Genomic DNA, 12244 nt, shown 5'->3' with positions numbered 1-12244 from the left:
ATTTGAACTGAGGCCTTCTAGCTCTGGGTCTGATGAACTCTGAGTGGTCATGGATGTCAGCAGGGGTGTTGTGACCTAGACTGCCCTGACATCTGCTAAAGGAGCCATCCAGCCATCAGAGTAAAGTAGAAAGCAGAGAATCAATACTAGTGCGCATGACTATTATTTACTCTGGCTGGCTCCTTCACACATTTGTCCCTCTGTCCACCTGAGAACTTATGTCTCTTTCCTTCCCTTTTCGTTCATCTATCTCTTCTCTGTCTCCTCCTCCCCATGTAGCTCAAAATAACTAGACACAGACAGCAGAGAATGAAATCATTGAATGCTGCCCTGAAAGTGTGTGTGGAGGGGAGTGTTTGAGAATGACTAATAGAAGGCAGGTTTAATATTTATGCCCACATGTTATTAATTAATATTAATAGCTCAGAGAGCTCTATTACAGATGGCAGTCCTTGCGTGGTTCAACATTTTTTACCAGTGACATGAATAAGAGAGATAAGGGGGAATATTTTGTAGTATAGAGTTCCACCCATAAAAAGGATACAACAGACATAAGCCTTTATGCACCGAACAACATAGCAGCAAAACATTAGGTTGGTGCAAAAGTAATTGCAGTTTTTGCAATTATTTTTAACTTTTTAAACCACAGTTTCTTTTGCACCAACCTAATCCATAAGGCAGAAACTTTTATAAAAACAAAGAAAATTTGATAAAAACAATACTTTAGAAGAATTTTAGAAGACTTTAACAAACCTATCTCCAATTTGACACATTAATCAGGGGAAAAGTACATTAAATATATATATAGTATTTGAAGCCATCAACCAGCAGGCTTAATTTAAGAGACAAATGTAGAGTTGTGTGCCCTACAGTAAAATACACATTCTTCTCATAGAACTTATATAAAAATTGATAGTGTTTTGGGCTACAGAGGAAAGGTTAATAGATTCCAAAATGTAAATATTCTCTTATTATAATATAATAAAACTGGAAACTAATAGTTTGTTTATTTTAAAAAACACACTCTTCTAAATAACTCTCATAAAAGAAGTAATCAAATCCAACATTAGAGATTATGTAGCTTACATTACGATTGAAAATTGAAAATACCAACAAAACTTGGAAGGTCATTGAGTACACTGAACAACCAGTTGGGATCCATTAAGATAGTGACAGGCTAGAAAGATGAACCGAATCTAACAAACATGAAATCTAACAGAATTACATTTGAAATCTTACCCAAATCTAAAAACCCAATGGCAGAAGCAAAAAGTGGGAGACATGTGATTCAGTAGCATCATCTTTAAAACAAAAACAATCACACAGCCATAAAGTTTAGAGCTTTTAGTTGACAAATGGGTTCAACATTCATCAACTGTGATGTAGCTGTCAAGAAAAATTATGTGATCTTAGGCTGCATGAATAAATATGCAGCACCTAGAACAAGAGAGGTAATATTCCAGCTGTAACCTATACTGATCTGACTTCATACACAGGGTATTCACTTTGAGGCTCCATGGCTTGAGAAAGCTAAATTAGAGCCCATTCAGCGAGGAGTAAAACAATGGACTTACAAAAGCAAAACAAAACAACAAAACAAAACTCCGTGTGAGACATGGTTAGAGGAAGCGGAGAGGCCTGGCTTGAACGCAAGCCTACTCCTTCAAGTCTTAGTGCTGTTTCAAATATATGAAAGGTTTTTATGCAGAGCGGGGACAAGGTCATAGAAAGACATATTTCTGTGAGCCAGGATATTCTAAGATGAAAGAGCTGCTTAGAGATCCGGCAAATTTTCTATCACTGGACGCGTTCTAGCCTAGTTTGTTTTAATACATGGTAGGGATATTGTGGCAAGGATTTTACCATTGGAAAAATAGGTGGTTGAAGCAGACAAACTGAAATTCTTCAATTCCCGTGGGATCTGGTGTTCCCCCACTGTGTTCCTTGGGCTTCTGAGTTTTGTGTCCAAAGTCTTAAATTGATTTCTTACAGATTTTTAGCATTAACATTTTGAGTCCAGGTCCTGTGGGTGATATAAATATCTGACTGTTTAGAACCTAGTTGAGACAGCATAAACCCAAATGAAACAGTTGTTCAGGACTTTAAAATTAAATGTCAGATAAAGACATGGTGTCCTAAGAGTCCAGAGAAGGAGGGTAAGAGAGGGTTGGAATAAATGGGGAAACCTTCATGGCGACGACTCAACATCTGTGTTTGTGTACGTGAGGCAATAAGAGTGGTTTTAGGAATTGTGGCAACAAAAATGTATATACTAAGCAGGCATAATTGGTTGCTTGTTTCCTTTGATGGCAGGATGTGGTGTGCCTGGCTGGAATTACACACACGATGTGTGCAGATCTTTTCATAGTGTCTCTCACCATCTTTGCTCTCACAGCCACTGCAGAGCTCCCTGCAGATGCAGGCTTTGGGCTCTGCAGCTCCTGCTCTCACAGCCTTGTCTCTACCCGATTGGTCTGACAGCAATTTTTATTGACTAAGCTTTCTATTCTTCATCTTCCTGATTGTCTGTGACCCTTTCCAAACCCAGCAGCTCTTTTATCCTTGAAGGGGAACCTGCTTCCCCTGCCTTCCGAAGCCCATCATAATAACTACCGTAATAAATAATCCCTACATTTATTTAGGGCTGTGGAGTTCCAAATGCTTTCCACACCCGCTGTCTTCTTTGTCATTCATCATGACAATGTCAGGATCTAAAGTCACAGCCCTTGCCCAAGGTCACAGGGAGGAAATGAACTGGTTCTGGGATCCCAACTCAGGGCTCTGACTCCTGAGCTGGTTTTAGTGATGTGAATGGCATGAAAGGCACCTTAATGTTCCCCATTCCTGGGGCTCGTGTGTCTGATCCAGGCTGGTCATGAGTCGGTCTCATCCTCTGAAGTCACTCAGGCGTGGGCAGCCTCCCAGGAGACCAGCTTTGTTCCAGCCCATTTCCAGGGCTGGGTTCCATGTATGAGTCTGGTTGGGCCCACGATCACTGATGCCCAGCTGGACACCCTGTGCTTCTTTGCAGCGGACCCAGCCTTTGCAAGCGAGGCTGGAAGTGCACAACTTGCAGAGGCTATGTCTGCCTTCCCTCCATTTCTTGTTCTAGCAGCTTGCAAAATTACTTCATGGCTAGCAAACTGACATGTGAGCACGAAATACATAGAGTTTATTAATTTAATCAAGTAAAACTTAGAGCAAAGTTAATGGAACACATTTAATGATAGTATAGAATTAATGCCCTGCATAGTTTTTAGGCATAAATGGTGAACAGCTTATATGAATGACTGTAATTAGTTTCCTTTTACAGAGCCACATGAATTTTTAAGTTGCTTTCATCTCACTTTATTGGTTCTCCAGTATTTATATAGTTGCAATCACTATCTAAAGTTTTTCTTGACACCATTTACCATTTAGCATCTGAATTTCTTCGAGCACAGAAAGCTAGTTCCAGGGTTCAAGGGAAGACCATCTTTCTGAAAGTTCTTTCAAACTGTATCCATTTCTATCTCTGAGGTGTCCCTATTTAACAGCAGGTGCCTTTGCTCCTTATTTCTCTCCAAGATTTTCTTGTAATTGTTATGGCTTAGCTAAGAACAAAAGGAACATTCCGAACCATCTGTCATTTCCGAGAGCAGATTTCTTACTCTTACCCAAAAGACCTTTGTTACGCCCGGGATGTAACACAGTGATAAACCCAGGGCTCCAGACCATGGAAGCCTTGGAGAACTGTCCCCTTTTGCCGAGCACATGCTGGAGCCATTGCTGTGCTCACTCCAAGTCAGGTTTCTGGTTCTGGGGCTACAGCTAAGAAAGGGAGCTCAGAGGCTGGTGCTCTGATATGAGTGACCTTGACCGTGGAGACTCACACCAGTCCTGTGTCTGGGTCAGATTTGTGGTTTCTGTAGAGTTGGAAGGATGCCAGTCATTGCTCTGTCTGTGCGTGTGGTGTACATGTTCCCCCACAGGGAGCAAGTGAGGTAGGTGCGGAGAGTGGGCTGTGGTACAGCTTCGGGCAGCAGGGACAGCTGGCACTGGATTAGAGTCCCAAGTGGACATAGGGACACAGGGAGGTAGGGGTTAAAATGTTGAAAGGCTCAGGGAAATAAATACATTCCCATCCTTGATGTTTTCTTCAGAAATCTCCTCAGTACCTCTTAGAACTGAGAGCCAGGGCCATTTCCTCAATTATTTAAGTCTCCTTACTTGAGTAAAGGGCAGAAGGGGCTTGCCATCATTTGAGTTTAGAAATGCAAGTGCCAAAATTTGCAGGATACATGTGTGTTACGTGCTCAGAACAGACCTTGAAAGCTGTGACATCAGCCTGTTCACTGGAGCCTGGAGTCCCCTTAACAGGAGAGGAAGAGGGTAGAGAGTGAGGAAGAGGGTCTTTCCTGCAAGTCAGAGAAAAGGCATAAAAAGGCAGTCCCCGGGAATGTTAGTGTGTTAGTGTGGTGACTTCCCGGCCCGGGTCAAATACTAATGCCTCATCCTTCCTGTTTGAATTGGGGGTGGGGGGGGCATTTGAAGGAGGATCTATTACTGGGAAAGAGGAAGGAACCACCCCAGGGTGACCTACCAACCTTGTCCCCACAGCCACTGTCTTCTTGGTGTAGGAGCCCAGAGCCCAGGAACTTCCTTCCCGTCCTGTGAGGCTCTTCCACATCGGGAGACGATGCTGAGGGTGGGGGTGTGGCCATCTCATCATCACACCAGCCTTTAACCAACCTTGCCCTTCTCATACTGTCTGCCTGTGGCCCCATTCCTAGAGGGCATGAGCACCCGGACAGGTGTGGCCCCTTCCTTTGCAGGGGGTGTGATGGTGGTGGTTGTCATTATCATGTAATTGTGTGAGACCTTATGAGATGTGGATCACACAAACTTAAGCACACAGTTTTAAGAGGGGGCCCTGTGACAGTGCAATTCAGACAGTGCTGCTATGGCCAGGTAGAGAAGACACATCCAGGGTGGAAACAAGACAAACCAAGAAGCCAAATAGAAAAGAAGCCCTCGCAACTTTATGCTGCCTACAAGCATAAGGGTCACCTCCCCTCCAGTGGGCAGAAGGGAAGGTGAGTACAGCAGAGGCCAGGGGCTTGGTGTTGACATAAAGCGGAGTAAAGGAAGATGGCGCCAGAGAGGCTTCCGGGAGTGGGTCACTGGGCAGTGATGGCCAGGAGATAGGAGGAGAAGTCCCACTGGCCTCTGCGGTCAGCTAATCCTGAGGAACTGGTCCTGCAGCCTTGGCTGACCTGACCATCACCATGTCACCCTACCACCCACAGCTCCAGGTGGGGTTCTGGTGCCCACCTCCAGGACGTGCTTCTGTGGGATAACGGAATTCAGTGCAGACCTCAGCAGACTCTCCTTTTGCCCTCTCTGCAGGAAAATTGCTGCTTATGATGAAGAAATCCAGCATCTCTATGAGGAGATGGAACAGCAAATCAAAAGTGAGAAGGAGCAGTTTCTGCTAAAGGTGAGAGTCCCGTCCTGAGGCAAGGCTCTGTGGGCCGGGATGAAATCTCACAGACTCTGACTACCTCCCCCAATTTAAGATTGCAGTGCCTCACCCATGGTACTGTTGACTCCTTCTTTCTCTGCTTTATTTATTCATTTCAAGGCACTAGTCACCGTCAACCATGGCATGTACTGTCCTTGTTTATTTTTATTGATTGTGGTCTGTCTCCTCCTCCTAACCTGTAAGCTCCACAAGAGCAGCGATCTTTGTCTTTTACTTACTATTGTGTCTTCAGCACCTTGACCATGCCTGAGACATAGTAGGTGTTCAATAGTTGAATCAATGAATAAATGAACAAGTGAACGAATAAATGAACAAAAGGACGAAGGTGCGTGCTTTACCAGTGAACGCATCCTGAAGACTGGGTCTGACATTGGCTGGTCCCCAGACCTAAATGGCAGGCCCACCCAAATACACCAGCCCATGCCTCTCGATGCCCAGTAGCTCCCCCAGGGGACCATCATTAGAGGCTGTACATCCCGTTTTTTCTCCTAGACACCTAGGAAATTTAGTACCCAAAACAAATCAAATCCCACCATCCTCCGAGAGCATGGGAGAAAATTTCAATTTATATCTCCTGTTCCTTGTCTGGTACTTAGCCTCCTACCAAGCCCTGCTGTTTGTCTTGGGAAGTCAGAACTGGCGAAATCTTCTCCTTTTCTGAGCAGGGTCCTTTTGGAACACACTCATAAAACAAAGCTACAAGAAACTCTCTGTTATCCATTTTTGGATTGTCTCCTTGGTGGGTTCTCAGCAGAAGGACTTTGGCCTCCTGTCTTGTCAGTTTGGGCTGCTATTACAAAAATACCACAAGCTGGGTAGCTTAGAAACAGCAGACATTTACTTTGGACCATTCTGGAGGCTGGAAGTCTGAGATGAGGGTGCCGTTCTGGTGAGGGCCATGTTCCGGCTGCCGACTGCTGACTCTCTGTATCCTCACGTGCTGGAGGAGGGAAGCACGCTCTCCGGGGTCGCTTTTATGAGGGCATTAATCACCTCATATCGTCACCCAGGGGTTAGGTTTCAGCATATAGATTTTGGGGGCCACAACATAGAGACCAGCACTGAGCCTGGGCTGCTGTCACAACCACTTCCCTCCTTAATGCAGGTGTTTTGAACCAATTTTTAATTGTAGGCCGCTTTAATTATTCACAGTACAGCTCCATTTATTATCACAGATGCCATTCAAACTGAGAGGGAGTCTGGATGATTTCCAGAAAAAGCCGTTGCTGTTCTTCACCTAGAGCCCTTTGGAGACTTGTCAGAATTTCCAGACCTCCCCCACCCCCACCCCCCTGTTCTTTTTTAGAGCTTTGCAATATTCTGGCTGCTCCCTGACCTTCAGCATCGTGAATGAGTATATGGCAGACAGAACTCACACATTCTTCTTCTAGCAGACACTAAAATAGCCTTTTGAGAACAGCAGCATTTCCCCTGCAGTGGGAGAGCCGCTTCCTTTACCCCAGATGACCTGCATAGAGAGGCTGAGCTCTGGGGCCCCCTCTGCCTGGCCCATGACTGCAGGTCAAAGGTCCTGGCCAAAGAAAGGGGCATGCTTCCAGAAGCAAAAGGTGGGCCAAGGCCTGGGGATTGGAAGTGGGAAGAGGTCAGAGGGAAAAGTCAAGGACCAGTTAGACCACAGAAGACGACCTGGCCGAGCTGCTGGACCCTTTCTCCTACCCCCCCGCTCCCTGCTTCCCCCTTCTCAATACCAAATGCCTTTCAGGCTCAGTGCTTACATGTATGCTGCTTGCATAAACATGGAAACGGTTGCCGTGTGATTGGCCATGCTGCTAAGCCTTTGGGTAACAGGCTTTGGCCTGGCCACAGCGTGAGGACCGTGGTGTTACAGTTTATGACAGAGTGGAAAAGGCTGGAGCCTGTGGCCAGGGTTTGGATTCTGGCTCTGTGTTTAGCAGTTAGTTTGACCATGAGGGAAATATGACTCCAGGATAATAGACCCCTGAAAGCTCTGTGCAGACAGGGGAGGGGGTGACATGGCACAGGCCCGTCTTGAGGGTGGCAGCATCTGTGTGGGGATTCTGTAGCTGCTCACGTCCCCGGCAGTGTCCACCGGGTGCCTGCTCTGTGAGCGGCAGACAAGCCCAGTGAAGCAGGTTTCCTGTAACCAAAGGTTGGGAGGAGAAACTGCCTCATCAAGGCTGCCTCTGCCATAGCTTGTGGTTCAGATGAGGACAACCACAGGCCCTGAGCTGCAGTTACCTGCCGGAAATGTGCAGAGGAACCAGGTGACATCACAGGTGATGAGGCCAGGAAGTACCCTGAGCCTTGCAAAGGCCTCTGCCCTGAGGGCGGCCGTGCCTCCCCACTCTGCTGCTGCCCCAGCCTGCCCAGCCTCCCAGCCAGGGCAGGGCTGCCCCTCTGGGCAGTCTCCCAGGGCTGTCCTCATTGGGAAGGAGTCGGTCCATGTCACGGGAAACCCGGGGGCGCTCCTGTAGTGAGTTACATGGAGGTTATAATGGTTTCTTCTCTTCCTACACGGTTTGCACCTCTGTTCTGCCTTCAGGCAGTGGAGAGCTGTAGGTAGCATGGGTATTTTTGTTTCTATTCTGTGAACAAAGGCACCGTGATCTAGAAGAATGCAGCAGGTGAGTGGGCAAGGTCAGAGCTGGAACCCAAGCCAACCGATGCCCAGTTCAGGACCCGGCAGCATGCCAGGCTCTGTTGAGGGTGCCAGGCGTCCTGACAACCCACACACTTTCCTCTTTGTCCCACAACCAGGTCCCTTCACTCCTGCATCATCAGTGCCTCCACGTCCCTGAGTGGGAAGCCCAGGTCTGGGGCCTGGGAAACCTCAGTCGTGGTGGGGAAACAGTGAGGACCCAGACCCGCAAGAGGTGATGCCCTGTTTTTCCAGAGCGAGGGCCGGTGAAGGGATCAGATGACAGTGTCCAATGTGGAACAGACTATCCCAGTTGGAAGGAGAATCCACCCCCAATTTACAGATGAGGAGACTGATCCTGCGATGGGAGCTCAGGCCCCTGTCCTGTTCCCCCTATTTGGTACCCCCCTTTAACTGACACTGACTCTTTCTGGGGGCTGTGCACGGTCAACTGTCATGCCGTACTGAGTACTTGTCCTTTCTCCGCCTCATTGGGCCTCACCAACTGGGTAGGCAGGTCACTGAGGCCCTGGAAGGTTGTGGAAAGGGCCCCAAACGCCAAAAGGACCGGTGGGCCCTGCTGTTGGGCAAGTTCAAGGTGGAAACAACATCTTCACAGGTGATTTAGGCCTCACACGCCCTCTTTCTGGCTTGGCAGGACACGGAGAGGTTCCAGGCCCGCAGTCAGGAGCTGGAACACAGGCTGTTATCTAAGGAGCGGGAGCTGGAGCAGCTCATCCAGAAGCAGAAGCGGGTATGCTTTCGTCAGTGTCCTCAGATGCCTGGCCCACGCTGCATGCTCTTTGGCTCTTACTCACTTTCCCTGCCTTTCACTTAGGACTTTTTTTTTTCCCCCTTAATCTGAGAAGAACCATTTAGCTGTACAAAGATAGCATGAAATCACAGATGATCTCAAGATAAAGCCTTTACTTCTCCAATGCCAGGTGTTTAGCTTGAAAAGTTGCTAAGAAGTCTCCCTTGAAGTATCTGCAGACGTTGTCATATAATTATGCCCAGGGCCACCCGAATGGCAAAACGTTGATTTATATCTTGTATCCCATGTAAGAGAAGAGGAGAATGCTGAGGTACAAGGGACACAGTCACTGGTACTTCAGGAGAGGCTGCAGACAGTAATGTCTTCCCACCAAGATGGCCCTGGATGCCTCCAGCTGGAAGATGCTCTTCATGGGTCAATTTTTCCATCCTCGTCTTCCCCCAAATGAGATTCATCAGCCTCTTTTGTGACTGTTCCATCATCCCCCAGGATGGGTACAGACACTACATGCTCCTCTGATGTACCTGAACTCGCAGCAGGCAGGTTAGGGGGTGCAGGGCAGTACCCAGCCACCACTGGGAACACCTGGCTAATGACCCAGGCATTGGGGTCACTGATGACCTAGGCAAACCTCACAGGCACAGTCTCTTCTCCAAAGCAAGGCCTGTGGGGGAGAGAGCCCAGGGCGCCACTTGTCCTCCTGTGTTGTTTTCTCTTGTGCTGGAAGGAATCCAGCCTTGGACAGACCCAGACACATTGCTTCCATTTGAATAGAGAGGGCTATTTTTAGCAACACATTTAAATAAGCTTGAAGACATCCCATGCTAAAGCTGGAGATGCTCCACTCCTGCTGCTACCCAATCTTTGGATTTTGGTTTCTTCCTTCTGCAGCAAGATGATTTCACTCCAGGAACTGCCAGCTGCCTTCCCATCCCCCTTCCACAGTCATTACTTTGCTTCTCTTACTCTTTCTCCTCCTCACTATTATGTATTAAGTCCTTACCAATTAGATTTATCCCTCACATGAATGATTGCCACTCGATTTAATTACTGCATGCTTGCCTGATTATACAGGAGCCTCTGGAGAACCACATAGAGTTCCTCGTTGTTCCTCACTCCTCCCATACTGGCCACATTCATTAAACTAAATTTATTATGATATATTTGCCTTGGTTTGACTTTTCCTCTGGTGAGAGGGTTGGAAGCTCTGCAAAGCATAATCACCAGCCAAGAAAAGCTGAAGTTATACAAATGATGGTTTTTAATTGCTTTAGGGATGTGAGAAAGGGTATATGTTTGGTTTGATCTGTTTTTGCAATTTCTTATGAATTTCCCAGGTTTCTGGCTGCCATACAAACCTTCTCTAGATGAAAGCAAGTGGACTTGTTTAGCTGAGAGAAGAAAAGGTAGTAAGTAGATTTACTCTCAGTACTCAAAATCAGGAAGGATGGTTTATGAGGACGCTCCTTAGCTGTTCTCCATCTCCACTGACAGCCAAGGAAAAGAAATTAGGAGGGATTAGGGTAGATCTCAAGGCCCTTGATGAGATGACCGCTGTTGAGACTGTTGACGAGATGGTCACCATCATCATCATTGGGATGAGAGTCACAGAGGAATGAGAATTTCCTTTCCTAGTAGCTCGGTGGAGACAAGGGAGAGATGAGAGATGCTCTGGAAGTTCCTCCTGCCTCCAGAAGTGTGTGTGTGTGAAGGAAGCAGCAGGACAACGCTTATTGAGGCTTGAGGACAGTGAGCGGTAGCAGCACGGTCCCTGCCCACCAAGCAGAGAAGCTAGGTGAGGCCAGAGCTGGCCAGCCTGACAATGGTTCTCGCCCTCCAATCCTTTCCAGCTGGAAGGCCAGTGCACAGCGCTCCATAATGACAAGCATGAAACCACGGTTGAGAATACCAAGCTGAAACTCACCAACCAGGAGCTGGCCCGGGAGCTGGAGCGCACCTCCCGGGAGCTGCAGGATGCCCAGCAGCAGCTGGAAAGCCTCCAGCAAGAGGCCTGCAAGCTCCACCAGGAGAAGGAAATGTGAGTCTGGCCTCCATGTACCCCTACCACGGCTCCCCAGCTCCCTCCCTGCAGTGAGTGTGCTGCCCCCCTCTGAGATCCTGTTCCCTTGCCTACAAAATGGGGTTGGGGGTCCTTGCTCCCTGAGATCTCGTCTAGCAGACTAGTGCTATGCTGAGCATGCCCTAGGATGGCAAGAAATATACAGCCCTGTTCTCAGAAAATTTATTATGTGATTCAAAAGACATGTTATCCAACCAACAAATACAATGCAGTCCATGAGAAAATGCTGAGTGAGCGGACAGGCTGGACATGACTGTCATAGTAGATTGACCTGGGAGACCAAGGTGGACGAGAGTGAAGCCCGAGGACTTCTGAGGGTGACACATAATCGAATGGGACATGTGACGGTGTACTGGAATCTTCAGCTCTGCCCAGTCTTTTCCACCAGTGTTCCTCTGTGTGGGCCAGTGTGGGGAACCCCACCTCTCTCGGGGCCTGGTTTGCTAGTGAACTGCTTTTGATGTCCAGCCATAGGCAGAGGCACATGTGAGAAGAATCAAGACGGGTCCGTATGTTAAGCGAGAGAAGCAGCTGAGGAATATCAGCAAGTGTCTTGTCTTGGGAATGTTAGGTTTTGAGAACAAATGCACTCCAAGGCCCAGGGAGAGGAATGTCACTTGTGCAGTTGTTCATTCATTTGTCCGTGTATATGTATGTACTTAATATTTGGCAAATATTTGTTGAACACTGCTCTTGCCAGGTACTGTGCTTGGCATGCCACATGTCCCACTTATGTTGATAATTTGATATTATTTCATATTCACAGCATCTTGATGTGGCAGGGACTCTTACGATCCCTGTAATTTACAGATGAGAAAACTGAGGTTCAGAGGTTTTCAGAAACTGCCCCGAGATGCTCAGTGTTCGACACATTGTGCTGACTCCTCTCGGTGACTAATGAGCCAGCCAGAAAATATTCACCCAGGATAGGACTGACCGTCATTCACTCAGGCATTTGTTCATACACTCATTCATTTATTCATCCATTTGTAATCAATATATACCGATAACAAAAGATGAATGCAAGTCATGTGTATACATTTTTTTGGCACCCCCAGTGTATATACATTCCCAAGCAGCTGACTTAAAACATAACAAAAGCCCACCATTCTAATTAATTCTTGGACGACCAGTGGAAGGACAGTGTATTTCATTATAAACTAGCAAAATCAGTTCCTCCTTATTGAGAGCAGGTCAACCAGGCACTGACATTTATCTTTACAAATAGACTTAAAGGATTCCGGC

General features: G+C 47.2%; 1 protein-coding gene across 6 annotated transcripts in view; it reads left to right on the top strand.

Moving 5' to 3' along the window:
• The window catches only part of CRACR2A (calcium release activated channel regulator 2A), a 133561-nt gene that overhangs the window by 79382 nt on the left and 41935 nt on the right, over positions 1-12244 (top strand). For all 6 annotated transcript variants that reach the window (XR_012493823.1, XM_019756945.2, XM_074325250.1 and 3 more), the window contains 3 exons: positions 5389-5479; positions 8803-8898; positions 10770-10957. Coding sequence is in view for 5 of the 6 variants with exons in the window: in XM_019756945.2 (XP_019612504.2) it covers positions 5389-5479; positions 8803-8898; positions 10770-10957 (375 nt within the window). In the remaining variant the exon portion in view is untranslated. The remainder of the gene's footprint in view (positions 1-5388; positions 5480-8802; positions 8899-10769; positions 10958-12244) is intronic.

The sequence above is a fragment of the Rhinolophus sinicus genome, linkage group LG02, assembly GCF_036562045.2.
Source record: "Rhinolophus sinicus isolate RSC01 linkage group LG02, ASM3656204v1, whole genome shotgun sequence".
Lineage (NCBI taxonomy): Eukaryota > Metazoa > Chordata > Mammalia > Chiroptera > Rhinolophidae > Rhinolophus > Rhinolophus sinicus.
This window is presented reverse-complemented; position numbering and strand designations above follow the sequence as displayed.